The 26,337-nt window shown below is 37.0% G+C and overlaps 1 protein-coding gene across 1 annotated transcript in view; it reads left to right on the top strand.

Annotated features, from left to right (window-relative positions):
- The first annotated feature begins 274 nt into the window (after window positions 1–274).
- CDH10 (cadherin 10, type 2 (T2-cadherin)) overlaps window positions 275–26,337 on the top strand; it is a 62,010-nt gene continuing 35,947 nt past the window's right edge. Inside the window, exons 1-2 of the mRNA XM_010571466.1 lie at window positions 275–505; window positions 25,191–25,485. Coding sequence (XP_010569768.1) covers window positions 275–505; window positions 25,191–25,485 — 526 coding nt within the window. The remainder of the gene's footprint in view (window positions 506–25,190; window positions 25,486–26,337) is intronic.

Genomic DNA, 26,337 nt, shown 5'->3' with positions numbered 1-26,337 from the left:
TTATATTCCTAACCAGGTTGCTTTCTATGTCAATGTTTTGTATGTGCAGGGTACAGTAGCAGGGATGTTGGACAATAGGGATTGAATGCATTTCAATTTACATTGTCTCTTCTCTGTTTACTTTCAGGATTTGGTTACTACGCACAGTTCAGAGATGAGTTGCTGGAAACTGCTTGGCTGCATCAGCAACTAGAGACATAAAAAGCAAGTCAAGAAAAACAAAACTGTAGACGCCATCGCTGGCCAGCTTGAAGAGCATCAACAGTGGAGAACTATGACAATACAGCAAGTCCTATTACTTCTGCTGCTCTGGATGTGGCTGCCACATCCCTGCCATACAGAAATGCTGTTCAGAAGGACTCCCGATCTCAGACCCAAAAGCTTTGGAGGACGTGCATCAGGGAATGATGGAAAAGCAATTCACCGCCAGAAGCGAGGCTGGATGTGGAACCAGTTTTTTCTTTTAGAGGAATACACAGGATCTGATTATCAGTATGTAGGCAAGGTAGGTTTCTCATTAAGTTTTCTATATACTTGTCAAGCTTACTTATTTTTCTACAGAGCCCTAGTTTCTATGTTTTATTCTAATGCATAGGAAGCAGATTTCCAGGCAATATATATATATAGTTTGTCCTGATAGAATCACTAAATTAATGTTGTTAGTTATTCAGTTATTCAGAAATATTTGAATGAAACAAATGAAGACACCTTTGACAAATTTGTTTGCTTTAGCACATCGCTCCTACCAGCAGCCCACTCAGTATCTCTTCTGTATCAAAACATAATATTTTATAATTCATCGTAAAATTCTGTTTCAGCTCTTTCTCTTTGAATATTTAATGTTTCATACAAGATAATGCATTCTTTTTCTGTGCTTATGTTTGAAGAATGCAACCTATTTTGAAGAAAAAATATTATTCCTCTTTCCCTGAATCTCAATAAGCTGCAGTGAGTAAAATTCATTAACAACCGTGTGATAGAAATGAGATGGTTAGGAAGTGAACTACAATAGAAGTCACCAGAACTTCACATGTGACTGCGTAGCATACTAAATGCATACATAAAGCACACCTGAAGTGTCCTTTAAATTATTTTCAGCTAATGCTTATGTTTTGCCATGGGATTTATTGAAAAATATATAATGTATGTCACAATAATATTCAAACAGGTACAAGGAATTAATTCAAAATGGTAATTTGCTTGAAAGCAGAAGTTAGTGTCAGCAGTAGTGGGTACCAGTTAGCACAAATGGTTGCTGGTAAACACAGAAATTTCATTTTCTATAATCCAGATTTTCATTTTTTACATGGTTTTGAACTTGTAAAATATTGCAGAGAAATACTGACTTGTTGAAAATCACAGAATCACAGAAGAACTGAGCTTGTAAGGCACCTCTGGAGATTATCTAGCCCAACCCCCCTGCTCAAAGCAATGTCAGCTAGAGCTTGCTCAGGACTATGTCCAGTCAGATTTTAAATATCTCCGAAGGTGGAGACTCCACAATCTCTCTGGGCAACCTGTTCAAGTGGTTGAGCACCCACTCAATAAAAACTTTGTTCCTATATTCAAAGGCAGTTTCCTGTACTTCAGTTCGTGCCTGTTGCCTCTTGTGCTGTCACTGGGCACCACTGAAAAGAGACTGGCTCTGTCTCCCTCACTCCTCTCCATCCAGTATTTATATACATTACCAAGGTCCCTCCTGAGCCTTCTCTTCTCCAGGCTGAACAGTCTCAGCTCTCTCAGCCTCTCCTCTTATGAAAAATGCTCCAGTCCCTTAATCTGGCCTTTTGCTGGACTCTCTCCAGTAGCTCCATATCTCTTCTACTGGGGAACCCAGAACTGGACACAGCATTCCAGATGTGTCTTACCAGAGCAGAGCAGAGAGGAAGGATCATCTCTCTTGATGTCCTGGGGATGTTTTTCCTAATGGACCCAAGGGTGCTGACGACCTTCTTTGCTACAAGAACACATTGCTGTCTCATATTCAGCTTGCTGTCCATGAGGATTCCAAGGTCCCTCTGCAAAACTGCTTTCCAGCCAGTTGATTCCCAGCATGTACTGGTGCATGAGATTATTATATTATAAAAAGTTTCTTGAAAGGATTAAGAATGTTGGGGAGTTTGAGAAAGGGAATGCTTATTAAAATTTAAGAAATTTAAATACTAAGTAAAAATTTAAGACTGCAAGCTTATGAATGAGTAAACTGCCTTTTGTTTCCACTTTTTATTTGTTGCTTTGAGTCTGTAATCTTAGCACTAACATTTGAATGATACAGCCATTTCCAAAGCATGTTGAGAGCCTTGTAAATAGTTCCTATATCTATTTCATACACTTATCAAGTGTAAAGTCATGCCTCCCAAGTGTTCCAAAGTATTTAGGCCAGTTCCTCAGTCCAGGCCAGACTGATAGCTTATGAAAATTGGCCTTGCCCACAAAATGGGAAGGGTCACTGTATCAAAACACTATGCTATTGTATTTGGAAATGTATTACTTCCAGAAGTCCCAAGAAATAAATAGCTTTGCAGGGCACCCTGAATTTCAAATTATTTAGGCTCCTTCAGAAACCTGCTGATTACTGTCTTTTATTGTATTGGTTTTGAATATTTATGATCTCAAATCACAAAGTGAGAGTGAAGGCAGACTCTTTAGAGGAAAAAGGGTTAAAATTTTTATAGGCTAACTCATCTGCATTAGAAAAAGAGAGAGAGATGCTTATAAACAGGGAACTACTTTGGTTGAGAGAAAATAAGCATTTGCAAATGGGAAGTGCTAAGCAAAGATAAGTAAAGAGTCAAATAAAGAGTACAGAGCTGAGAAGAAACTTTAGCATTTAAGACTGCACCTTCACCTTTTTTGCTCTGCTTAGAGCAAAAGCTTGTTAACTTGAGAAAGCAAATTTAGTATTAACCTGAGTATATAAAGTTGCCCTGTAGTAATTTTCTGACAATTTGGGGAAAAGTGTAGAAAACACATGCAAAAGGAAGAGTATCATAGCATTGTATTTGCACGGGGAGAGTTTTACACAAAGGAAGCAAAATGAAACAGAGATTATATGTGGAGCTAAAAATTGATTGTTACTCTAGTTAATGTTTTAACAGTCTGATAGTCCAAATTCTCAAATTATTAGAGAAAAAATAATTAATTATTAAAATCATAGTACATAAACTTTATAGTAGCTATCTCTTTTCCCTGGTGTTGCACTCACCTTTCCAAAGGCCACCTGAGTTGTATAGTCAAAACATTTCTGGATGTTTCCTTTTATCTGATTTTATCCAAAGCCAAAATTATTTCAGTAGTTGGGTGACATAAAATGCCACTTTCCTGTTAATTTCTCTGCAACATATTTGGAGGTGGTGTTTGGAAATTGTGTGAGATAGTAAGAGCACAAGTTAGAACTCAATGATTTGTGGTCAATGACTAGGAGAGAATGTTTGTCATGGAGAATTTTCAGTCAAAAATAAGTACTGTGTGATTCTTAAAATTGACAAAAATAGTTAGAAGACATACGTGCCAGTGAAAGAATCAGCAGAAATTCAAAACTGAGGCTACCAGATTCATCTGGATTTGTGATTTACATTTGCTTGCTTTCTGAGCTCATGATTGATATATTTTTTCTTGTTTCTTATCCTGCATCTATATATCTGTCAAGGGAGTTTGAAAACTGTTGAATATCACATTACTCTTGAAACCAGTGTCTACAATTCACAATGCAATTTATGCATTCATTTATTCACTGTTTAAGTCAGCTTGAGAATGTTCTACTAGAATAATATGATGGAAATGAGGTTCAATGAATGAATGGGATACATAATCCAGTAACAGCTGAAGAGTTCCTTGTTTAAGTCAACCATGCTTGTGAAATGGTGGTAAAGTACATATTGACTGATTATGGACATTGACTGATTGCTTCAGGTCAGTATTTATTATTATTATTATAAGAAAGAAGGATGGTCATCTTTTCCTTCATGTAATACACAGCATCCTGAGGGTAGAAATCAAAATGACATAAGTGAATTTTGTATATGGAGAACCTCAAATAATAACTACAACTGTAGTTTCTAGTAAAGGCTGAAGCCATAAAATAGAGCAGTGTGGGAAACCAGACTTATATATATGTATTACATATATAACTATCTTTGCAAAAGTATACTAGAAGACATTAACTCTGAGACAAAGTACTTTTCCCAATTTCAGAGAAACAATGCAGGGATGTTCAAAAAGAACCTTCAACCTCATATCAGAAAAATAATTTTATTCATATTTGGGGTTAGAGTTATGGTTAATACTTCCTTTATGTCTTTTTCTGTGCAGAAAGTCTATGTATGCTCTATTATTCTCTCTTAACATACAGAAAGCTGAGTCATGATTTTTATTTCTTTTTGCTAGTATATAGTTTCAAGGCCCATTTATTATTTTTCAAATAAAGTGATACAAAGTATTACGCATTTTCAAACTTGTTCTGAAAAACTTCAATTTATCATGAGTACATCCAGAAAAAAACATTTTTCTTTTAAATCTAAAAATTATATTCTAACAGGTGGTGTAAAGAGAATATGTCAACCTCACTTAGTTCCTCTCAGTTCAAGAACCCCAACACAGACAGAATTCTGAGGAAAGGACTTGGAGTATTAGCGACATATGCATACATGACACAGTTTCAAGAACAACAGTTACTGGTTCGTAGCCTATCTTTTCCTTTTAGTAATTATCTGTGTCTATTGACACTGTGGATGATACACTACAGAACTGGTACCTGAAGGAGGGTCCCACATCCTTAACTTGATAAAGTCTGAAAGACAGCTATCCTAAAAGTAATATTGCTTTTAGATACCTCAGCAAAAGCGTAATGTGTAACAAAAGTGTGAATGGAGCCCAGGACAACTTACAACCCAGTCATAAAGATCTAAAGTAGGGAAACGTCAGATGTTGCTTGAAGTCTAGATAAATGTATATGTATTGGAATTAAATATACTGTTTTAAGTTAGTATTGCAAGTATTCCTTCATATTGGTTAGTATCATTAGTATTGCTTAGTATTGTTTTATATAGTCCATAATCCAATGAGAAATATTTTAGACAGAATTTGGCAACAACAGAGGTAAAAAGGCATTTTCCTGAAAGTCCATGTTCTGTCAATGTAAAAGGATAAAGATTAGCTAAGATCAGATGAGCATAGAGTTGTCACTGTTAGAGAAACAGTCGGTTTTAAGGAAAGATTAAACAAAATAATTTCCTGGGGGAAATGAAAACCAGAAACCATCCTGGGCAGGAATTCTGAATGGACTTTTCTTTCTAATGAAGCAGCTACCAAAAATACTGGTTTCGGAGAGAGAGCATGTTGTCTTGATTTCAAAGGGTTTGCCATCAAGCAGGACTCACACAAAAAAAAGATCCCAATGAAGTGGTGCTGTTGTAGTGGTAAGATGAAGACTTACCAAACCCTTTCAAAAACCTCTGTATTTTGATTCCTGAAGAGTGTTTCTACCATAGCTCTTTTTTTATGAAGACCTTTGGTGCCACGAGAGACTAAAGAGTAGGATTTTGAACTGAAAGTGCTCATATGCAGGCTTAATATTTGGTATGAAGATCTGGTTGAGCATAAAATGCCTCCTTTTCAGGTGATGGAAATCAGCTCTGTAGCACTGAAGTTCTGTAGTGGTTGAATTTTCAGCTAGAGCAGATTCTTGTGATGGGGATCAGTGAAAAAGAATGGAAAGGGAGGAAAGATATTCTGCAAACTGAATAAATGAATTGTGATCTGCTGTGCCTAGGACTCAGCTGCCAAGGTGAAAGAGGACAGCTTGTCCTTTAACAGTTTCCACTTGGAGTTTTTTTGGTGTAACGCTACTGGATGCAAAAAGCAAATTGTTCACAGCTGTGTATCTTCAAAAATCTTATCTCATTGAAGATACTGCAGTGTGGTAGAATCAATAATTGGACAACGATATTTAGAAATTTATTTATTTCTCAGACTTAACACATAGGCTGTGAAGAGGGTTATTTAAGGCACTAATTTATGTCAAGGATATGAAAGCTTGCTTTTGGGAGTACATGTGTGGGCTCCTAGATATTTCAGCACAGGGCAAGAGTGTCAGAGTGAAATATGTTTCAATTTCTTTTCTTTTTCAAGGACTGGTTCTTCTCTACCTCTTCTTGCAGTCCAGAACACAGGAACTATGATGGCTTCTCAAAACACATGGTGCAACCATTGTTTTTCCATAACAGCAGAGGCATCAACAGCTTCCTGTAAGATTGACCTGGAGGCTGATTGGTTTTCAGTGAGTGCTGAGATGAAATTCTTTCTCAAACTCTGTTGGGATCCAGCTAGTATGGAGTTTATGACTATAACTGGTTAGATTAATCATTTACTCTAAATTGAAACATGCAGAGGGTTTATATTTTCTGTTTGCAAAAGGACTATTCCTTTGGAAACCTCAGTGTATGTTGGAGTCTGACTTCTTGTTTCATTAAACATCTGCAAAAGGTATTGGAGGTAAAGAGCTAACCTGGCTGAATAGTAAGTTTTTATTCCCATAAAGAATGAATTATTTGTTAGCTACTGTACTGGATGTATCCCTACAAGACACTGCGTTTTGCTGGATGACACAGCACAGAATTAACAGACAGTTGTTGAGAAATGCGAAGGCTTTGTAGTATCTACCAGTCTTTTAGTGAAGATCAAAGAAACGACAGTTGCCATGTGCCTGAATCCAGAGCCAGATATATTTGTTCAAAGGCTGTGGATCCCCTGATGTCTGTGTGTATGAGTTTCTTATAAGTGTTGTCAGGTAACAAGAGAAAAGGGGTTAAGACATTTGGATACGGCATACTGAGAGCATGCTCAACCCAACTGCTTAAGGGGATGATCCCCACTGTCCAAATTATCTGATGGCCATTTTGCTCAGATGTGCCAGGCACTGTAAATGAAAGACCTAAGTTATCATTCCCAGTTGCTTCTTTAGACTGGCAAATCTTGGAAAGGCTGAGGAAGAACACAGACCTACAGTGAAACTTCAGTGCTTCACAGTGAAATAGTACTGGAATCGATTACTGTCCTTTTAGACTTCTTTTTAGGAGTGCAGGACACATCCAGCAGAGCTGAGGGTAGGTGTTCCAAGGCAGTTTTGCCCTTCATGGGGAGTTCAGTGTCAGTATTTGTTCTGTTAAGGAGAAATGCTGGATGCGTTGAATGCCTCTCTGCTTAAAATCTGTCCTTAAAGACCAAACAGGCAGACTGCTTTGGGATTGTGCTTTTTCTCTAAAATGGTAGTCCATAGGACTGTTCATCCAACCAGAACCACATAGCACTGCAAGAGACATGTTTCATAAAACCAGTGGGGCCTCATCAGATGCTGGTTGCTCAAACTGCCAAGTGAGGTATTAAAGGAGATACAGTATACATTGGTCAGAAAGAAAGAAAGGAGGGAGGGAGGGAAGGAAGGAAGGACGAAAGCAAAGATCTAGGCAAGCAAAATGAAACCAAAAAAACTAAAAAGATGAAAAAGTAGCCTAACTAACAGTGGAGTCATTCAAACTCTAGCTTAGCAGAGAAGATCTGGTTTGACAGAACTGAAAGGGGGTGTGTCCTATATTTTTGTTACTGTACGAGTTGGACACAAGAGAAAGAGCTCAGAGCATGCCAATGCCTGTACAGGTGCTGCTAGGGAAAAACTGCCTGGCTAACAGTGCTAATCTAGTTGCAATCAAATGAATATGTCTTTACCAACTGGTATGGTGAAAAGAGGGGAAGCACCATGCTTCCAGGTTTGCACCTGCATCAGATCTTCACTGGCAAGGAAGTCTGTGCCAGTTCCAGGCTCACATCACGTATCCATACATAGCTAATTGCCAGAGGACCTTGAGTCACGTGGCAAGTGATGCCCTGGTGAACAAAGTGATCCATGGTCCCAAGAAGACAGAAACCACTCTCTGAGACTACAAGACTCCAAATAGAGGAGCAAGTCAAACCACATAAAAAAGAACAGTAAAACACTAAATTGCTTAGGTAGACATATCTATCTATGTCTTAGGTAGACACATGTAAATGTGCTTCGAGACAATAGCTTGAAACTAAACACTAAGCTTAGACCAGGACCATTTTCACTTCTATAAGTACAGTTTTATAGTTTTTTTACAGTTTTTTTTTACAGCACACTTTGCATAATTTTAAAAGTCATGATAACTGGAAAAGTTATAGTAAATGAAGTGGGATATTATCTCTAGATCTTATATTTGCTCACCTTTCAAACAAATACCAATTTGATAGTCTGTTTTTGTTTCTACTTGGCCTCTATAGGACCATAAGTATTATATTTAATAAGTTAATGGTCTTTAATTGAAATTCAAAGTGTGGAAGCTGCAATAGAGCCTGAAAAACATGAGGTGGTTTTAATCATTATTCTTTTTTTCCCCTTAACGAAAACAAATTAAACTGCATGCCATTTCTTGTAGGAGGTGCAAAGTAGAGGAAGCTGCTCATTGAAATAGGTCTTGAAACATTAAATTCTGCTGAACAGTATGAGCTATTAATCAGTTGAAAAAGAAATGAACTTTCTAGTTCTTCCTGACCAAAATGACCCTTCGCAGGCATTTAAAAGCTTTCTGTTTCAAGCACAGCTTTTACGTACTACTACTGGTATGTTTAACTTCTGAGGTAAAGCATTAAAATGTATTTCCCATTTGCTATCATGTCATGGGCAGCCTTTTGCCCTTTCTCCCCCAGGCTTTCCCCGAGGCTGAGGGGCTCCGCTGTGCCCGGCGGTGGGGCCGCTGGAGCCGGCGGGAACCGGGGGGACCCGGCTGGGGCCGGTCTGGCCCGGGGCAGCCCCCAGTCTCTCCTCACAGCGGCCCCTGCCCCTGCAGCCCACCATGGCCGACACCTGGGCACCTGCATCCTATATGATAACATACTTAGCTCATGTATATTAAAATAGGTTTTTGTGATTTCCTTTTCCATGTGTCAATAGATCTCAGTATTGTGTAATCATACACTATGCTCATACTTAATTTTAATCTGCTGTGAATGCTTCACAAATACCAGTTTCAAAACAGTGTGGAGGTTTTGCTTCATGATTTTCTATATCCATCTAATTGCTTTCATGTGCTTACCCCTTATGCAAATACTTTTCAAATCTACTCAAACACTAATGCAAATATGAGTAGGGACTAGTAGCTGAATATTGTTTTTCTGTCAAGTAATTTGAAGCTACGCCTAATGGCATTCAGAGCTACAAGGTAGTATGGTAAATGCAAGCCACTGGGAATGTATGAATGGTTTAATGAAAACTTGCTAGTTTTGATAGAAGAGTGAAGAAGATTATTCAACTTCTCCATTTTGCTTTTTTTACACATGGATATTTGAGTGCAAGCCATTTATCAATTTGATGAGAAGTTAAGTGATAAAGAGACTGAGTGGTCAGTATGGTCCTACTAGTCACTGGGGTAAGTTTCCTACCACTGCCTTTCTTAGTCTCTGAGAAAACTACTTTTAAAATGTTTGACTTTTTTTTTCCTAATAATCCCAATAGAAGTGATCTGCCATTTTGAAACTAATTTCTAAAAGAGACAATTCCTCTTTGTGCAAGCACAAAGTGCAATAGCGTCGATCAGTTGTTGGGAAGATTTAGAGGGAAGATCGTCAAAGTTATGGGCATCCTTTCAGTAAGTATACAATCACCAGTAAGATGCATTTTCCTGCCTTCATGAAGAAGACCTATAGTTCTCTTGCGTGGTTTCCAAACTCAGAGTTTGTACCTGATTATGCATTGCACTTAAAACGGCATAATGCTTCAAAATAGTATAAGAAGCAGGGAAGTAGTTTAGTCTGAACTCTCCAGTTCCTTTGAGTTCAATTTCTCTTTCAATTTTAAAATTGTATCTGTTTGTCACAAAAAAGATATTCCAAAAAGGAAAGAACTGATAAAACTGAAACAGTTTGTATTCAAAGCCATAGCTCAGGAAAAGTAGAGCACAATTCATCACAGTACATTCATTCACTCAAGGAATTAAAGAAAAAACAAACAGAAAAGGGAGCTTTAGAAATGTTTGACCTACACCTTGTTTGAAATGATAAATGTATAAATAGCCAATAGTTTCAACAGCAATTCAAAGGCTGATGCTTTAGGGACTTTTTTTTTTCCTCTCCTGTGGGTTTTTTTGTTGTTTTTTTTTTTAAATCAGATGCAGTTGACCTTTTAAATATCCTATATACACAGATACCAAGGAAGAGCCGGGGGTAGTACTGAGGGAAAATTGGTGACTTGCAACAAAATACCCATGAGGGAGAGAGTTCTAAGAAGTTAAAAGTTGATGTTTACCCTTTTAAAATGTCTTCCTGCCGGAATATTTTCCTTATATTTATGAGTGGTTTTGTCTTTGAAGATAATTAAAAATAAGTGGAACCAAAAAGGCTGTAATGGCAAGTTCTTTCAAACCCTCCAATGCCTTCTGTTTTGAGGCAGCAAGTACTATACAGTCAATGTATCAGAAGTCCCTGGCAGACAGAGTAGGATTTGTTTGCAGGCAAAAACAAACATCATTGTCCAACTCATCAGTGTTAATTCCTCAAACTAAATTATTTCTGTTTCCTGAGTCTTTTAATAGCTAGTTACTTGAGAGTGTTAAAGAAGGGCTGAATCACTGAGGGGGAAAAAATGCCCTCTAATTTGACAATATTTTGGTCCATAGCAATTTTAAATGTGCAACCATGGATGAGTTCATACACTCTTCAAGTCTGAGAACAGAAGCTGTCTTGTTTTCATTTCAAAGATCCAATTCACAGACCATCCAGTTGCCTGAAATGCAGGTGTGAGGTACGTTAAATGTCTGAATCACACCTAACAACATAGAAAGGCATTAATGAATAGTTAGGTGGCTTAGCGTGCTAAAAGGCATGTCCAAACAGAATGTATGCAAGTATCTAGATGGAAAATATGAGCTGAAAGAAGGAACTTTATGTTTTGGGATATTCATGATATTGTACTTTTGAAAAATATGTAGTTGCAAAGATTACTGCCTGCACTGTAAGACTTGGGTGGCTGGGCACACAAAATTTATGTGGGAAAAATTTCTGGATAATTCCAAGAATATGTAAAAACTGAAGACAACCTAAGTGCTCAATTGTAATTCTGTTCAACTCTTCTGTTCCCCTTTTCCTAGTTGTAGAAAAGCCTTGCTCTTTCATATTGGCTTACACTGATACTCTGTGCCTTTCTTCTATTTCTTACACCTATGGTCTTCAGTCCAGTTATGCTACCTGGATTTAGCATTATTGTTTTACATGCGATGCAGACTCACACTGAATTAACTTTTCTGGGGTCATTTTTATTTAGGCAAAAGTGTAGGTGCCCTCTCTGCTTCTGATCTTTTATTCCTTCAAACCTGCCTTTCCTTTCAACTTGCCTACATATATATTTCAAAGCAGTGGTGGGAAGACATGAACATATTAAGTTTCCTCTTGATGTAAAGTTCAGAGTAATCTTACTATCCTTCATTGCCAAAATTTTGGTGATTTCTGATTTATTTTTATTGCTCAAAGAGTGGTTGTCCTTTCTTAGTAATTCTCAAACAAATGCCATTTATTAAATGTTGTGGTTTACCCCCAGCCAGCAACTAAGCCCCCCCCAGCCACTCGCTCACTCTCCCCTGGTGGGATGAGGGAGAGAATTGGATGGGTAAAAGTGAGAAAACTCGTGGGGTGAAATACAGACAGTTTAATAGGTAAAGCAAAAGCCACGCACACAAGCAAAGCAAAACAAGGAATTCATTCAGCACTTGCCATTGGCAGACAGGTGTTCAGCCATCTCCAGGAAAGCAGGGCTCCAGCACACATAATGGTTACTTGGGAAGACAAAACGCCATCAGTCCGAACGTCCCCTCCTTCCTTCTTCTTCCCTCCAGCTTTATACACTGAGCATGACGTCCTATGGTCTGGAATATCCCTGGGGTCAGTTGGGGTCAGCTGTCCCGGCTGTGTCCCCTCCAACTCCTTGTGCCCCCCCAGCCTCCTCGCTGGTGGGGTGGGGTGAGAAGGAGAAAAGGCCTTGACTCTGGGCAAGCACTGCTCAGCAATAACCAAAACACCCCTGTGTTATCAACACTGTTTTCGGCACAAATCCAAAACATAGCCCCATAGTAGCTACGATGAAGAAAATTAACTCTACCCCAGGCAAAACCAGCACATTAAGACAAGAGGGTTGGAAACAGAGGTTGGACTTGATGACGTGAAATACTTTAGGGTGAAATTGTGGTAGCAAAAAAAACCCCAAACTGAAAAAAACCCTACTTTGTAGAAGAACTTGGAAGATTGCCATTCTGAGTATTTTGTAAAGTGGCTGTGTGATACAGTAGAGATGGTCATGCAGAATACTTTGTCTCTTCCTCATCCAAAACCAGCTAAGTAAAGTAGCAACCTCTCTTTCCTCCCATTTACTTTAGAAACTGCTTTATGTTATGAAAATGTTTTTTTCTGGGTTTTCTTCCTAAAAAGTTTTAATAGTTTTTTGTAATTACATATAATTTAGGAGTACATATGCTGCAATGTAGTGATTAGTAGAATAAATTATACTTGATATGCAGAGACATGAAGTAGTAATAAAGATTTCTTCCTTCTATATTAAGAACCCCATCTTCCAAAGAGAACTTTTGCATATCCTTTTTTGAGGTATGGTATTTGATGTAAAATATGCATAAATTAAAATTTCTGGGTCTCCATGTTTATGATTGCTAATTCCATTACAAATGGGATCTTGAGGCAGTAGAAATATTTAAGAAATATTATTTTGGATTGAATATAATAATTAACAACTATTACTACCTAGGCAATCATGGTTATAAATTATCTAGCTTAAATGATAAAAATTATATTGATATTTTATATTTTGACAGTGAGAAAAATTACTATTGCAATTGTGTAAGAGGTGAAGTAAACAGGGAGAAAAAATGAGAGTTCTATATAAATTTTATGTTTTATAGAGTAGGAATTTAAAGAAATGTCATGAAACAATCAGTTTTGAGGAAGGAAACAGAAAAGATAGATAGGATAATGCAGTGTTCCAGGCCATGTTAGTAAAGTTTTGGAAAACTTTTAATGAAGTGGAGGGACTTGTGAAATGCTAAATTAATGTGACAAATAGAATATACGAGCTTCAGGAGAGGCTAACTGGATATAGCCAAATAGAAGATAAATACACCTATGACAGGACAGCCAGGAAATATATAGGACTTTTGTAAATTGATATTAATTTTTTTACTTGCAAAATTTCACAGAACTCTCCACTCCTTTTGTACTTTAAAAATATCTGTCACTTGTAAGAAATACTTTGCAGGAATATGGCCACATTGTTACACAGTGATGCTACTGAGATTGCAAGCTCCACAGAGGATTCCTCAGAGGACTTAGAAATACCTTTAGCAATCAGGAGGGTGTCTTAGGTCATTCAAAAAGGATAATGAGTCTGCTATATAAATAATACAGTTGGAAGATAAGGAAACTGATTGCTTAATTATATCTTTAGTTAGGTCAGGTTACGTGACAGACCATTCTCTATGTGTCAGGAGTGGCCTGTTGTCTAGTAAAAGCCAAGTAAAATAAATGTAATAGCTAGAGGACTACTGAGTGGTGTGACACAGAAAAGAGCTGCATGGGATTAATCAAGGCTTATCATTTAAGAATAATGGTAGAGATTTCAGTAATACGGATGTATTTGCTAGGAAGGGATAATGACGTGCTACAGAAAACAAAGTAATTGAAGGAGCAAGGAATACTATTTCAAATGCTATGTAAGACTGTGTACCATAAAAGAGAATTAGGAAGTTTTCTAGGAATAGTGTAGAATTCTTTTTACTGCCAAAAGAAGAAAGTAGGAGCTAATAGTGCACAAGGCAGGAAATAAAGCCTCATGAAACCGGCCTAATTCTGGAAAAAAGAGAATGCAAAAGCTCTCTGTGGTTCTATAGACAAAAGAAAATGAATGGTGGGTTTTGGTATAAATGATAAAGGAGTAATTTATGCCAAACCAAGATTTAAAAAAAAAAAAAAAAAATAAAACCCATACCACAAAGAAAACCCAAGCACCAACAGCATAACCAATACAGTATATTTTATTGGAAATTAGGAAAATGGAGATTAGGTAAAGAGTGCTTGTGATGTCTTACAAATGCCAGCAAATGTTATGGAAGCTTTATGGAAATACTGACCGGGCCTATCAGCTGATTACCAGAGTTCCCATAAATTAGAAATAATTTTTTCATCAATGATGTAGTACACAGAACACATTTTTGAAAACAGCAATTAACATTGCAAGGGAAAGTAATTACTATGGAGTATAGTTCTTAATTTGTAGCAGTGAAGGTCAGGATGGGCTTTCTGTCTGCAGTAAAAGTAGTTGAGGAACACAGTTCACCAGGTTGATGATGCTGTCTTGTGTGTTTACACACATAATGTATAATGCTGTGTATGATTTCTGCCAAGATTTATACCCAAATCTGGTTATTTTGGTACATTACAGTCTGATAGAGGAATTATATAGGCTGCTTTGGTAGAAGTTTTAATTTAAATTTTAATTATAGCTACCTACCCAGTCTTAATACAAACACAATTAAATTCAGTTAAATTCCACTATGTAATTGTAATTCCCTATGTAATTGAGGTGCCAACAAGATGTCTACAAGGTACCATTGCGGATAGATCCCCCAGACCCTCTTCAGGAACTCAACATGCTGGGATTCCCCTCTTAAGTGCCTGTATACTAATGCATGTGGTATGGGGAATAAATACAATGAGTTAGAGATCTGCACGTAGTTGCAGGGCTGTGATCTTGTTGGGATTACAGAGATGTGGTGGGATGGCTCCCATGATTGGAGTGTTGCAATGGAGGGATACAGGCTCTTTAGGAAGGACAGGAAGGGAAGACAAGGAGAGGGAGTTCCCCTTTATGTGAGAGAGCAACTAGAGTGTGTGGAGCTCTGCTTAGGGATGGAAGAGGAGCCAACAGAGAGTTAGGATTAAAGAGAAAACAAGCAAAAGGAACATTATAGTGGGTGTCTGCCATAGGCCACCTGACAAGGAAGAACAAGTGGATGATGCCTTCTAAAGGAAGCATACAGAGGGTGGAAGCAAGGACAGATAACATGGGAGGAATACAGAAACATTGGCCAAGCATCCAGGGATAAAGTTAGGAAAGCTAAAGCCCCAGTGGAATTGAATCTGGCCAGGGATGTCAAAGACAAAAAGAAGTTCCAGAAGTACGCAGGAGAGAAAACAAAGACTAGAGGAAATGTGGGCCCATTGCTCAATGAAACAGAGGACCTGGCTACACAGGACATGAAAAAGATGGAAGTACTGAATGCTGCCTTTGCCTCAGTCTTTACTAGCAAGACCAGCCTTCAGGAATTGCAGGTCCCAGAGACCACAGAGAAAGGTTGGAGCAAGGAATATGTATCCTTGGTGGAACAGGATCGGGCCAGGGAATACCTGAGCAAACTGGACCTCCAGAAGTCCACAGGCCCTGATAGGATGCACCCATGAGTGAGTGCTGAGGGAGCTGTCAGATTCATTGCGAGGCCACTCAATAATATTTGACTGATGATGGTGACTGGGAAAGGTACCTGAAGACTGAAGGAAAGCACCACGCCCACCTTCAAGAAGGACAAGAAGGAGGACGTAGGGAACTATAGGCCATTCAGCCTCACATGGATCACCGGGAAGCTGATTGAGCAGATAATCCTGGAAACTATTTCCAGGCACATTAAAGATGAGAAAATTATCAAAAGTAGTCAGCATGGCTTCACCAAGGGCGAGTCATGCTTGACCAACTTGACAACCTTCTGTGATGAAGTGACTGGCCTGGTAGATGAAGGGAGAGCAGTGGATATTGTCTACCTGGACATCAGTAAGGCCTTTGAGACTATGTCCCATAAGCTATTCATACAGAAGTTGTTGATGTATGGGCTGGAAAAGCAGACTGTGAGGTGGACTGAAAACTGGCTTAATGGTCGGGTCCAGAGGGTGCTGATCAGCAACGCAAAGTCTAGTTGGAGGCCAGTAGCAAGTGATATATCCCAGGGATCAATATCGGGTACAGTCCTGTTTAACATTTTCATTAATGATCTGGATGATGGGGCAGAGTGTACCTTCAGCCAGTTTGCAGATGACACAGAACTGGGAGGAGTGACTGATGGGTCGTGCTGCCATCCGGAGGGACCTCAACAGGCTGGAGAGATGGGCTGACAGGAACCTCATGAAGTTCAACAAGGTGAAATGAAAAGTCCTGCACCTGGGAAGGAACAACCCCAGGCACCAGTATATGCTGAGGACTGACCAACTGGAAAGAGCCTGGTGGTTCTGCTGGACCGCATGAGACAGCAACGTGCCCTTGCCACCAAGAAGGCTAAAGGTATCCTGAGCTGCATGAGGCAAAGTATTGTTAGCAGGTCAAGGGAGGAGATCGTTCCCCTCTTCTCAGCACTGGTGAGGCCACACCTGGAGTGCTGTGTCCAGTCCTGGGCACCCCAGTACAAGAGAGACATGGGCATAGTGGAGAGAGTCCAGCAAAGGGCCGTAAGGATGATGAAGGGACTGGAGCACCTCACGTATGAGGAAAAGCTGAGAGAGCTGGAACTCTTTACCCTAGAAGCTGAGAGAAGGCTCAGGGGGGACCTCATCAATGTATATAAATACCTGAAGGAAGGGTGCAAAGAGGACAGAGCCAGGCTCTTTTTGGTGGTGCCCAGTGACAGGCCCAGAGGCAATGGGCACAAAGTGAACCCCAGGAGGTTCCCTCTGAACATCAGAAAACACTTTTATGCTGTGAGGGTGACTGAGCACTGGCACAGGTTGTGCAGACAGGTTGTGGAGTCTCCATCCTTGGAGATACTCAAAAGCTCAAAAGCTGTCTAGACATGGTCCTGAGCAACTGGCTCTAGATGGCCTTGCTTGAGCAGGCATGGCTTGGACAAGATGACCTCCAGAGGTCCCTGCCAACATCAACCATTCTATAATGTAATTTTATATAATGATTTGAACTATAGCTTCTTTACTTAGTAATTGGTATATAGATGGGATTTTTCTTGAGAATACTATTCTCTGGAATAATGATTTCATAATTTACTAAACGGAGAAAAAATATTGATAGGTAAATAAACATGTGAGTGGCATTTAAGGGTTTATATGTATCCTCTCTCACAGGTCTACCTTTAATAACTTGACTCCCCCTGTACGGTTATAAAATATCAATACATCTCTCCTGGACTATGCATCTATTACATGAATAGCCCCACTGATCTTACTGTGATATAAATGAAGCTAGGATTGATCCAAGACATCTTTGTCCCTCTTTGTTTGAAATCTTATAATATTAGATATAGCATCAGTTCAGATTCATCAGTAGTTTCCTGAGACATATGAAAAATATGTCTGCTCTCTTTCCCTCTCTTCCCTTCCTCGGGATTAAATTTAACAATAATAATATATTATCCTGGATATTACTGTTTTGGAAATTATTAAAATATCCCCTTAATGTTTTCTGTTCCTTAATTCTGATATATACTCTCCACCTTAGCTGACATTTTCCACTTCCTGGGTTGACAGACATTGTCTTTCAGTTCTCTGTGGTATATTTATTGTTGCCCCTAAGTATACCTCTTCCAAAGATACGTATACTTTAGAATATTCTTGAGGAGAAAATGCACACATAATAAAGGTAGAAAGTCTTCACAGCTCTTACTAATTTACATGTTACAGTGATTTCAAATGGAAACAAAGACAATCTTGTTCAACGTGTTTTTAAATGGCCTCCAGCAATAGATGAAATGAATTAAGCATCATTATTCTTAATGGTGTTCTGCATTTGTTTAAAAAAAAAAATGCAATGCTTTTTATGTATAGTGCAAATTGTACATTAGGATATATAAAAACTAATGCTGTTTTAATAGTTATTTTGTTAATAACTAGGGTACTTCAGGAAAACATATATAAGCTATAATAAAAAAATTATTCTTAACAACAACAAAAAATTACCTAAAATTGCTTCTTAATTACCTCTTTGTTGTCATTAATGCAGAGAGCATGAGGATTAGTGGTGACTTCTTCTTTAAAAAAACCAAAACTTAACACAAAAAACCCCAAAGCTTTCAAATACATAAAAGCTGTTCTGAATTCAGTAAATGAAAGGTATGTGTTGTTTTAGCATATTAGACTTCCTAGGCCATTCCTTGGTGGATTAGAGAGCTTGTTCTGGAAACTACTTAATCCTTTATACAACATTTAATACAGATCTTTATTTTAGTCCAGAATCAGCCAAACAACATAAAACATAAAAAAATATGTACGTTAAACCCCCCCCCCCCCAAAAAAACCAAACAAACAAGTCTGAGGAAAATCTTATCAGACATATTTCCATCCTGAGACCATAGGTTAGTGTACAGAGACTACTCATGGAAGTAGAAATATAGGCTTGTGCCACATCAAGCTAAGTAGAAGGAGGACCAAGGAATGTTTCTTCGTTTAGTCCACTTTTTTAATGAATGGGAACCTGAACAGCAGACATAAGTCAGGATTATTTTTTTTTCCCTTTAACACAGGAATTTTCTTCTGCTTATTCATACCCAGTCATCTACAGGAGGTATTATGCCAAGCTGCCAGAAAGTAAGGTCACTTGAGTTTCACTGACAGTTCTCTACTTTCTATCTTCTCCTGATGTACAAACTGTATTTATTACATTAAAATTGGAAGAGAACATGCATATTGTCTCATGCAAGAACTCTTTGGTGTATGAAATTCAATTAGTCTCTAGTTCATGTTAGCCTAATGCTTGTGTGTCCTCTGGAGTGGAAGCTGCAACAGTCTAATGAAGCTGAAACTTTCTTGTTCTAGCTCTCTGAACATCAACTAAAGACCTTGGCTTGAGGAGGGAGTTCGGTTATTGGCATGTTGACTCAGTGCATCTGTGTAAGACTCTCTGTTGCTCATATGATGTGTCATAAAAAAGGAAACTGCCTTTCTCAGCTGAAATCCTAGAAGATTTTGTCAGTGACAGGACCATCTACCTTCTCCAGATTGTGAATCCTCCCTTTAGAATACGCTACAATAATGGGGAAAAGATGGAAGTCTAGTGATGGAAAAATACCTTTGCTGTATGATTAGTTTGTGGAAATTGCGAATCTTGCAGATGATATCCCTTGGTAGTGAAGGTTGTAGGGAGCTGGGAAAATAATATTTCTAATACTGAGATAGGCATTGCTTCACCAGGGATGTGTAAAGGAATCCTAAAAATATTATTAATTTTAATTTCTCTCTTACCATTTTAAAACATTGGTAGGAACAAAGAAAACTCTTGAACAGCAAGAAGCTACTGTAATCTTTCTCAATAGAAATGGTAACAATGATTTTTACCTTTCCTTTGGATAATGAATCAAGTTAAAGTAAACTAATATGATCTGAAAATGCACTGCAGACTGGAGTTTTTCATTTCTGTTTGTTGCTGCTTCTCAGCAAGCAAAAGAATTTCAGAGCACTCCTCATCTTGCATTACTTGTTACGCATACATTTTAGTTTGCTCTCCCTTTATCTTTCCCAGTCTCACAAGATTTTCTTTTTGATATGTGCCGCTTTCCCTTCCGCCTGTCTCCTCTTCTAAATAACACACAATGGCACAGGACTGGCAAACTAACAATATAACTGACTGAGAAAATTAAATGTGTGACATCTCATTAAAACTTAGTGCAAATTCTTGCATCGCTGAAGAGAGTTGTTTTAAATGTTACCTTGAAGATAAATGCAAATAAGTGAATCTCTTTGGTGAGTAAAATTTGGCATGGCAGTTAAATCTAGCAACTAAGAATACTGCACAGGACATGAGCTAGTCTGAAAATCTTTCAGAATTAAGTGCAGCTAATGTTAAACAACTGCATCATTTAATAGTTCAGTTCATGATGCTTAAAATAAATATCTCCATTTTGGGAGTTCTATATCAATTATTCTCTACTGATTTCGGGTCAAATCTGCCCAGTGTTGTGATTATGTTTACAGAGACGATCATTATTATTCTACAAAGTATCCAGTGAAGGTGCTAATGTTATATGTGCTCTAGAAAACTTAGAGTGAAATTGTGAATGCTTCCACAGGTGTATTTTGGCAACACATGGCTAATACGATTATTTAGAAAAGAGCTAATAGGTTACATTTTTCCCTGAAATTTGTCCTCAGAATTAGGAGAAATCCAGGACTTATTTGAATAAAATCTAAAGGATAGAGTAATTCAGGAGTGTACTGAAATCTCATTGTTACTGTGATACTTGGATTAAATTGAAATGTTGACAAATATATTTCCGAAGAAAGTAGAAAAAATATTTTCTAGATTATACAAATAAAAATTTCTATTATAAAGTAGAAGAGTAAAAACGTGTTTAGTGAGGTAATGTTGGAATGGCCTGTCACTTGGTAAAGACTACAAAAAACTGTAAACTGTATTGGAAAGACTCCTATACATTATAGCATATTAAATTAAGATAAAAAAATAACTTGGACTGCATTAATGTCTACAGTAAGAATTCAAACTAAAGGCTGGTTTGTTAATACAGCCATATTCTGGTCTGTAGTTATCTGAATACCATTCACTGAAAATTCATGGAGGGATTTCTGAATCTGAAATTCAAATGGAAATAGGTGTGAAAAATCTTAAAGTCTTTATCTGGCATTGTCATAATTCCAGAAGTAGTTTGTATGATAAAATGGGTCTGACTAACCTAATCTGCTCTCTGTTTTTCACAGTGCATCTTCTGGCTTTTTGGTGAAAATAGGATTAACACTTTGTATGCTATTAGAAAAAAGTCCATGACCTTTATAGTCAATTAGGAGATTTCAGACCTGGGTGGAATTCATAGCGGGGGGGGGGAGGGGAAGAAAACCCATACTCCTGTAATTGGCAGGTTTGATTTGAATAATTGGAAGTCAATTAATGTAAAAATCCCATGCTGTAGTTTTCAAGTAATTTTTAAAGCAGAATTATTATGTTGTTCATCTAAAGTCTTCCAAAAGATGTTTTACAAAGATATTTTACAGATCTAAGAAGATATTGAGCTGAATTTGATTGTGGCATCCTTTCATTAACTCTTATTATTTATGGTTGCATTTATTTTAAAGAACAAGGTAATATATATTAATTAACTCTGTTTTTCTTGTGATTGAAGAAAAAAGAAATCCATCTTTTAAAACCTGTTTTTCTCTCTCTCTTGGGTTGGTAACTTAGTTTCTTTTTTAAGTATTCACATAACATTCTATTTTGTTACTCTCTCTAAATATTAATTATCTTCTGTTTAGGAATACCTTCCTTTTTCATTTGTATGAAATCCTTCTCAATTTAAAGGTTTGTTCAACCAGTTTAGATAGATGACCAAATATGCAAAACTGTCTTTCACAGTAATTGCAATTGCTGTATGATAAAACTGGGCTATATAAAATAAAACCAACAGACATTCTGATTTTCTATACAGTGAGAAAAATTATATATAAAGTACATATACCACTGACAGCTGAAAAGGCAAGTATTTCTGTGGAAGAACAGCAAGAAATTCACTGAAACAAGAGTTTGCAAAATATCAGTGACAGATATGAAAACAAAACCACATCTTCACAGCTGATCATTTTGTGCAATAAAATTGCTAAATGAAACAGATGTCTCTCCACTTCTCAGCTTGGCTGACATGAATCACAGATGCCCATTAGCCAAAATAACTATAGGAAACACTTTATACTAAAAGCAGCAGAGAAATATGTCACAGAATGTTTTTTACTAGAGTAAAATGACAAAACTTTGCAGTGCTGATTGACACACTGCTCACGCATTTCAGAGCTGGGTAAAGATTTGGTGTTCAAGGCTGTCAAGCACACAGGGTGGGCTTTAGCCATCTTGATTCCTCTAATAACATCTGGATTGAATTAAGAGCTAAGCAAATGAAATGACAGGTATTATCTTTCCTTGCTTGTATATAACACACATTTTCACTCCTTGAATTATGTCTGGAAGCCCTGTTCATTTTATCTATAGCTTTGTGTTTCCTGATCACCCAAGAACACCTTCTGAAATGTCATTCTGAATTTGAAGTTTTTCTACTATAACTGTGGACTGTTATGTGCATACATAAAATTTAAATTGGATTACCAATCCAAAGTTACTTTATTAATATTTTTCAGAAAATGTTTGTTTTCATAGTTTAAAGTGTTCTTCTAAACTATGCAGGTTAGTATTCCTTATAAATATGTTACTCTGAAGTGCAACTATCAACTCCTTAAAAGCCTTTATGTGGATGTCTCAAAATCTTATATTCAGTCCCCTTTCTGGTCTTTTGGCTAATATAGGTGGGAAGAAAACTATAGTTTGAATTTGGTGGAGTGTCGTGGTTTGGCTGAAACCAGGACATGGAGGTAAAAGGTTAATGATTTTGTGAGTGTTGTGAAAAGAATATTTTTCACTTCCAAACCAGTTTAGTAAGAATTTTTGACACACACATAGCTACAGGAGAAGCAATGGAAAACCATCAACGTTGATAGTACCTTATATATTAGGCAAATAAGTATATTAGAAGATCTTTACATCCTGAATTGGATCTAAATATAGTTGTTCAAAAGCTTCATATTTTGTAGTGTAGGGGTTTTCTTCATTTTCTGATTTAGTTCTGTTCACTACACTGTGTTTGTGCTTCTAGTGCAGGCAACATTCTTGCCAAAACAATTTCTATGCATGACTTGTGAGTTAAATTTGGCAAGATAGTATTCCTGGGAACTGTTTTCATGGGGTTATGCTATTCTGGAGATCAAGAATTTATTAGAATGGATTTTGCCAAACTCTAACTGATTTCTGAGTTAAAGGACAGGCACTGGAGCCCTAATGTACTGTCATCAACTTTTGTAAGAGTTTTTAATACCAGATCTGACTTTGGAAGGCATATAGGAAAACTGCAATGTGCCCATTTGAAGATTTTATTTTCCGCGCAATCTTTCTTGTTTAAACGGGCCTTTATTTTGTATTTCTGGTGCACATGTCTAAGGAAGAGCAGCCTCCTATAATTTCTCTTCATCACTCTGCTATGAAAATACTGTAATTAGTGGTCATGGACCACCAGTGAGCGCTTAGAACCAAAACCTTTTTGAAGATAAGGTGGTATCCTAGGAAAACCTGGAGAAGAAAACACTTAAAAGGCTTTTGAGGACTAGTTACACTAAATGACTTTATAAAATAGGCCACAGCCTGCAAGACACTGTCCAGTCCCCTAAAAACTGTGTTACTTAGAAGGGTAAAATGTCCATCAAAAGAGGAGCACGAGGTATTAAAGTTCAGAGTAAAAATTCATTCCACAAAAAGGGAGTGAGAATGTCTTGAAACCTTCAGTTTGAAGTCAGCAAGAGAAATGGAAGGAAAAGAAAGAATAGGATTTATTTCAAAAGATTTCTCTTAACATTTACTTTCCTACTCTTCATGTTTGGTGGAGCTTCCTATTTATTTATTATAGAATGAAAAAAAGAAAGTAGTAAGAAAATATGTATTTTGTAAAGCAAACATACATGTATGTAATGTAAACAAAGTTTAATTTGTCATTCTTTGATAAATATTTACAGTGTTTCTCAAGGTTTATTTCTGAACTAAAAGAAAATAGGAAAACCTTTATATAGAAAATCAAAGTTCAGAACAATGATAGTTTTCTAAATTTCTACCATAAAGGCTTTGTTCCAAGATTCCACATGAGCCTCTTCTGTTCCATATATTGCAAGTGTGTGGGAAACATTCAGTGTTCGAAAAATGTTTCATGGAAGAGAAGTTTACTGTTTGACTTCAGCTTATCCCACCAGTCCGCTGTGTATGTTTGGTTTCAGCACAAAAGCCAAGGAAAGCCACATTCAAAACCCTAATAGTTGAATATTCTACCTCTGATACTGACTTAAAATAGATGCTATGGAAGGCAATACAAGGGCATCATAGACAAAAAAGAGAAATATTTCCGTGACTGCATGCCAAGGGTGATATTTGTACTAAGCTACATGTATAATATTTTTCATGATCTGAAATGTGAGCTTAAATTAACTAAAACCATTAAATGCCTAAATATGATCTTACTGCAGTTCTAATTGATGTTGTTAATGTGTGTTCAGATAACTATTTTTAGAAAGGAAAAAAAGTGCTAGTTCTGTCTTAAACTTTTTGGAACATTCTGATATTTTTTTAGTGTGATTTTTTAAAAGTCTTTATATTTGCATTTCATTATTGTAATCAGAGCTTCTACTTAATTTGATCCTTCTGCTGAACCCCAAAATTAAAAATGTGTATATTTAATGGTGAAAATAAATCTGAATGCCAGATTCTTTCAGTTAATTATGAAATCAATGAGATTGGAAGGAACTTTCCAACAAGGTGATGAGAGAAATTATGGTAAGTGTATCCAAAAGATCACATAAGCCAACCATATCACTGTACCGAACAAAGTAACATAATTGAATAATTTTTTTTGTTATGGATGTACTAGAGTCAGTCAGTACTACAGGTCATTAATAGATGAAGTTCAGCTTTGTATTACTTACATAATGGGTATAAAATCAATACTGAATGCTTAATAAATTTCTTTCTTTCCATTATGCTATTTACATTAGTTGATGGAGTGAAAATGATAATGACTTAAAATGAAATGTTCTCCAATTTAGGAGAAATATAAACAATATGAAAAAAAAAATTAGTATGACATGGAACCAGTTGTTCTATTTTCCTTAATTGTCATGTATTCTGCCATGTTCTTTATCTGCTTACTGAATTTACAACTAGCACAGCAGGTTGTGAATTTTTAATAGGATCTCTTCAAGGAAGGAAAAGGTCAGTATTAACATAAAAATCTTCTTTAAGAATTGTGGTGCAAATGTTTCTTAACAGAGAGCAGGTGTTGCTGCAAAACTAAAATCTGCCATGACAGCCAAGTTAAAAGATTCCTGGAGCTAAGTTAGGAACAAAATGCCTCAGTATGACACCATGACTGCCAGTCAATGGTGACTGAAAATAACTTTTTCTTGTTGGTATTAAACATGTCTGTTGCATGCAGAATGATTTAATACATAATTATTATTTAAAAACAACAACAACAACAACAACAACAACAACAAAACCCCTTTTCATTACTTTTAAATAAAACGCTCTTATATTTCTTCCTTTTCAGCTTCATTCTGACCAGGACAAGGGAGATGGATCTCTCAAATACATTTTGTCGGGAGATGGGGCTGGTACTCTTTTTATAATTGATGAGAAAACAGGTGACATTCATGCTACTCGGAGAATTGACAGGGAAGAGAAAGCATTTTATACCCTGCGTGCCCAAGCTATTAATAGAAGAACTCTGAGACCAGTGGAACCTGAATCTGAGTTTGTCATCAAAATCCATGACATCAATGACAATGAACCAACATTTCCGGAAGAAATTTACACTGCTAGTGTTCCTGAAATGTCAGTAGTGGGTGAGTGCTTTATACTGAAGCACAAATGCCTGTTCTATGTTACTTGATGAATAATTTCCCCATCCTCTGAAAAGCCAGTCATGTTCGAAATTCTACCTGAGAGGTTAAGTATTTTTCATTTTGGTTTGTTTGTTCAAATTTTGGAATTGCATCCAGAAACAGATTTTTGTGATTTGAGATCTATTTACTTAGAATATTCAAATTATTGATTTACAATGATTTGGAATACAAAATAAATAGAAAGTAGTTAATGGTGAATCACCCTCCTCCTAAAGAACTGTTAGAATAAATCACTAAATTAGCTTCTTAAAAGCTCAATGAATTTTTTCTTTCATTTTCACTGGAGGTCCCCAGTGGTGATAAGCTCTGAATGGAGAGCTGTCTCCGCTCTCACTCTTTCTGTGGCTGAGGAGAGTTATATGTTTACTCATGCTGTTGATGCACTGCCTGAAGATAGATACCCTCTTTATTCTCTTTGCTGTCAGTTTTTTAGTGTATGGACAAATCATCCCGTGCTTTTGGTTCCTCCCTTAACTCACTCATGAGTGGCAGTTTCAAGAATCTTAAACAGCTGTTTGAGTTAATCTTTCTTCTGTTTGCAATGTATTTTCAGTTCCTATTTTATCTACAAAGTTGTGGCCTGGATCACGGCAGCTGGTCAGATTCATAAACAATAGCATTTTAGAATATGAGCTATTATTGATTAGTGCATACAACTCTTAAGAAGAATTTTGAAAAGCTTAAAAATATATCAAGTCTCTTTTTAAAAATTAATATTCACTTATTCATTGTATAACTGTAGGTATAATACTAATTTCTAAATATTCAGGAAACACACAAAAACTTCAATAC

Source organism: Haliaeetus leucocephalus, unplaced genomic scaffold (assembly GCF_000737465.1).
Source record: "Haliaeetus leucocephalus isolate CR32 unplaced genomic scaffold, Haliaeetus_leucocephalus-4.0 Scaffold328, whole genome shotgun sequence".
Taxonomy (NCBI): domain Eukaryota; kingdom Metazoa; phylum Chordata; class Aves; order Accipitriformes; family Accipitridae; genus Haliaeetus; species Haliaeetus leucocephalus.
Note: the sequence above shows the minus strand (reverse complement) of the source record. Positions and strands in the feature narration are given on the sequence as shown.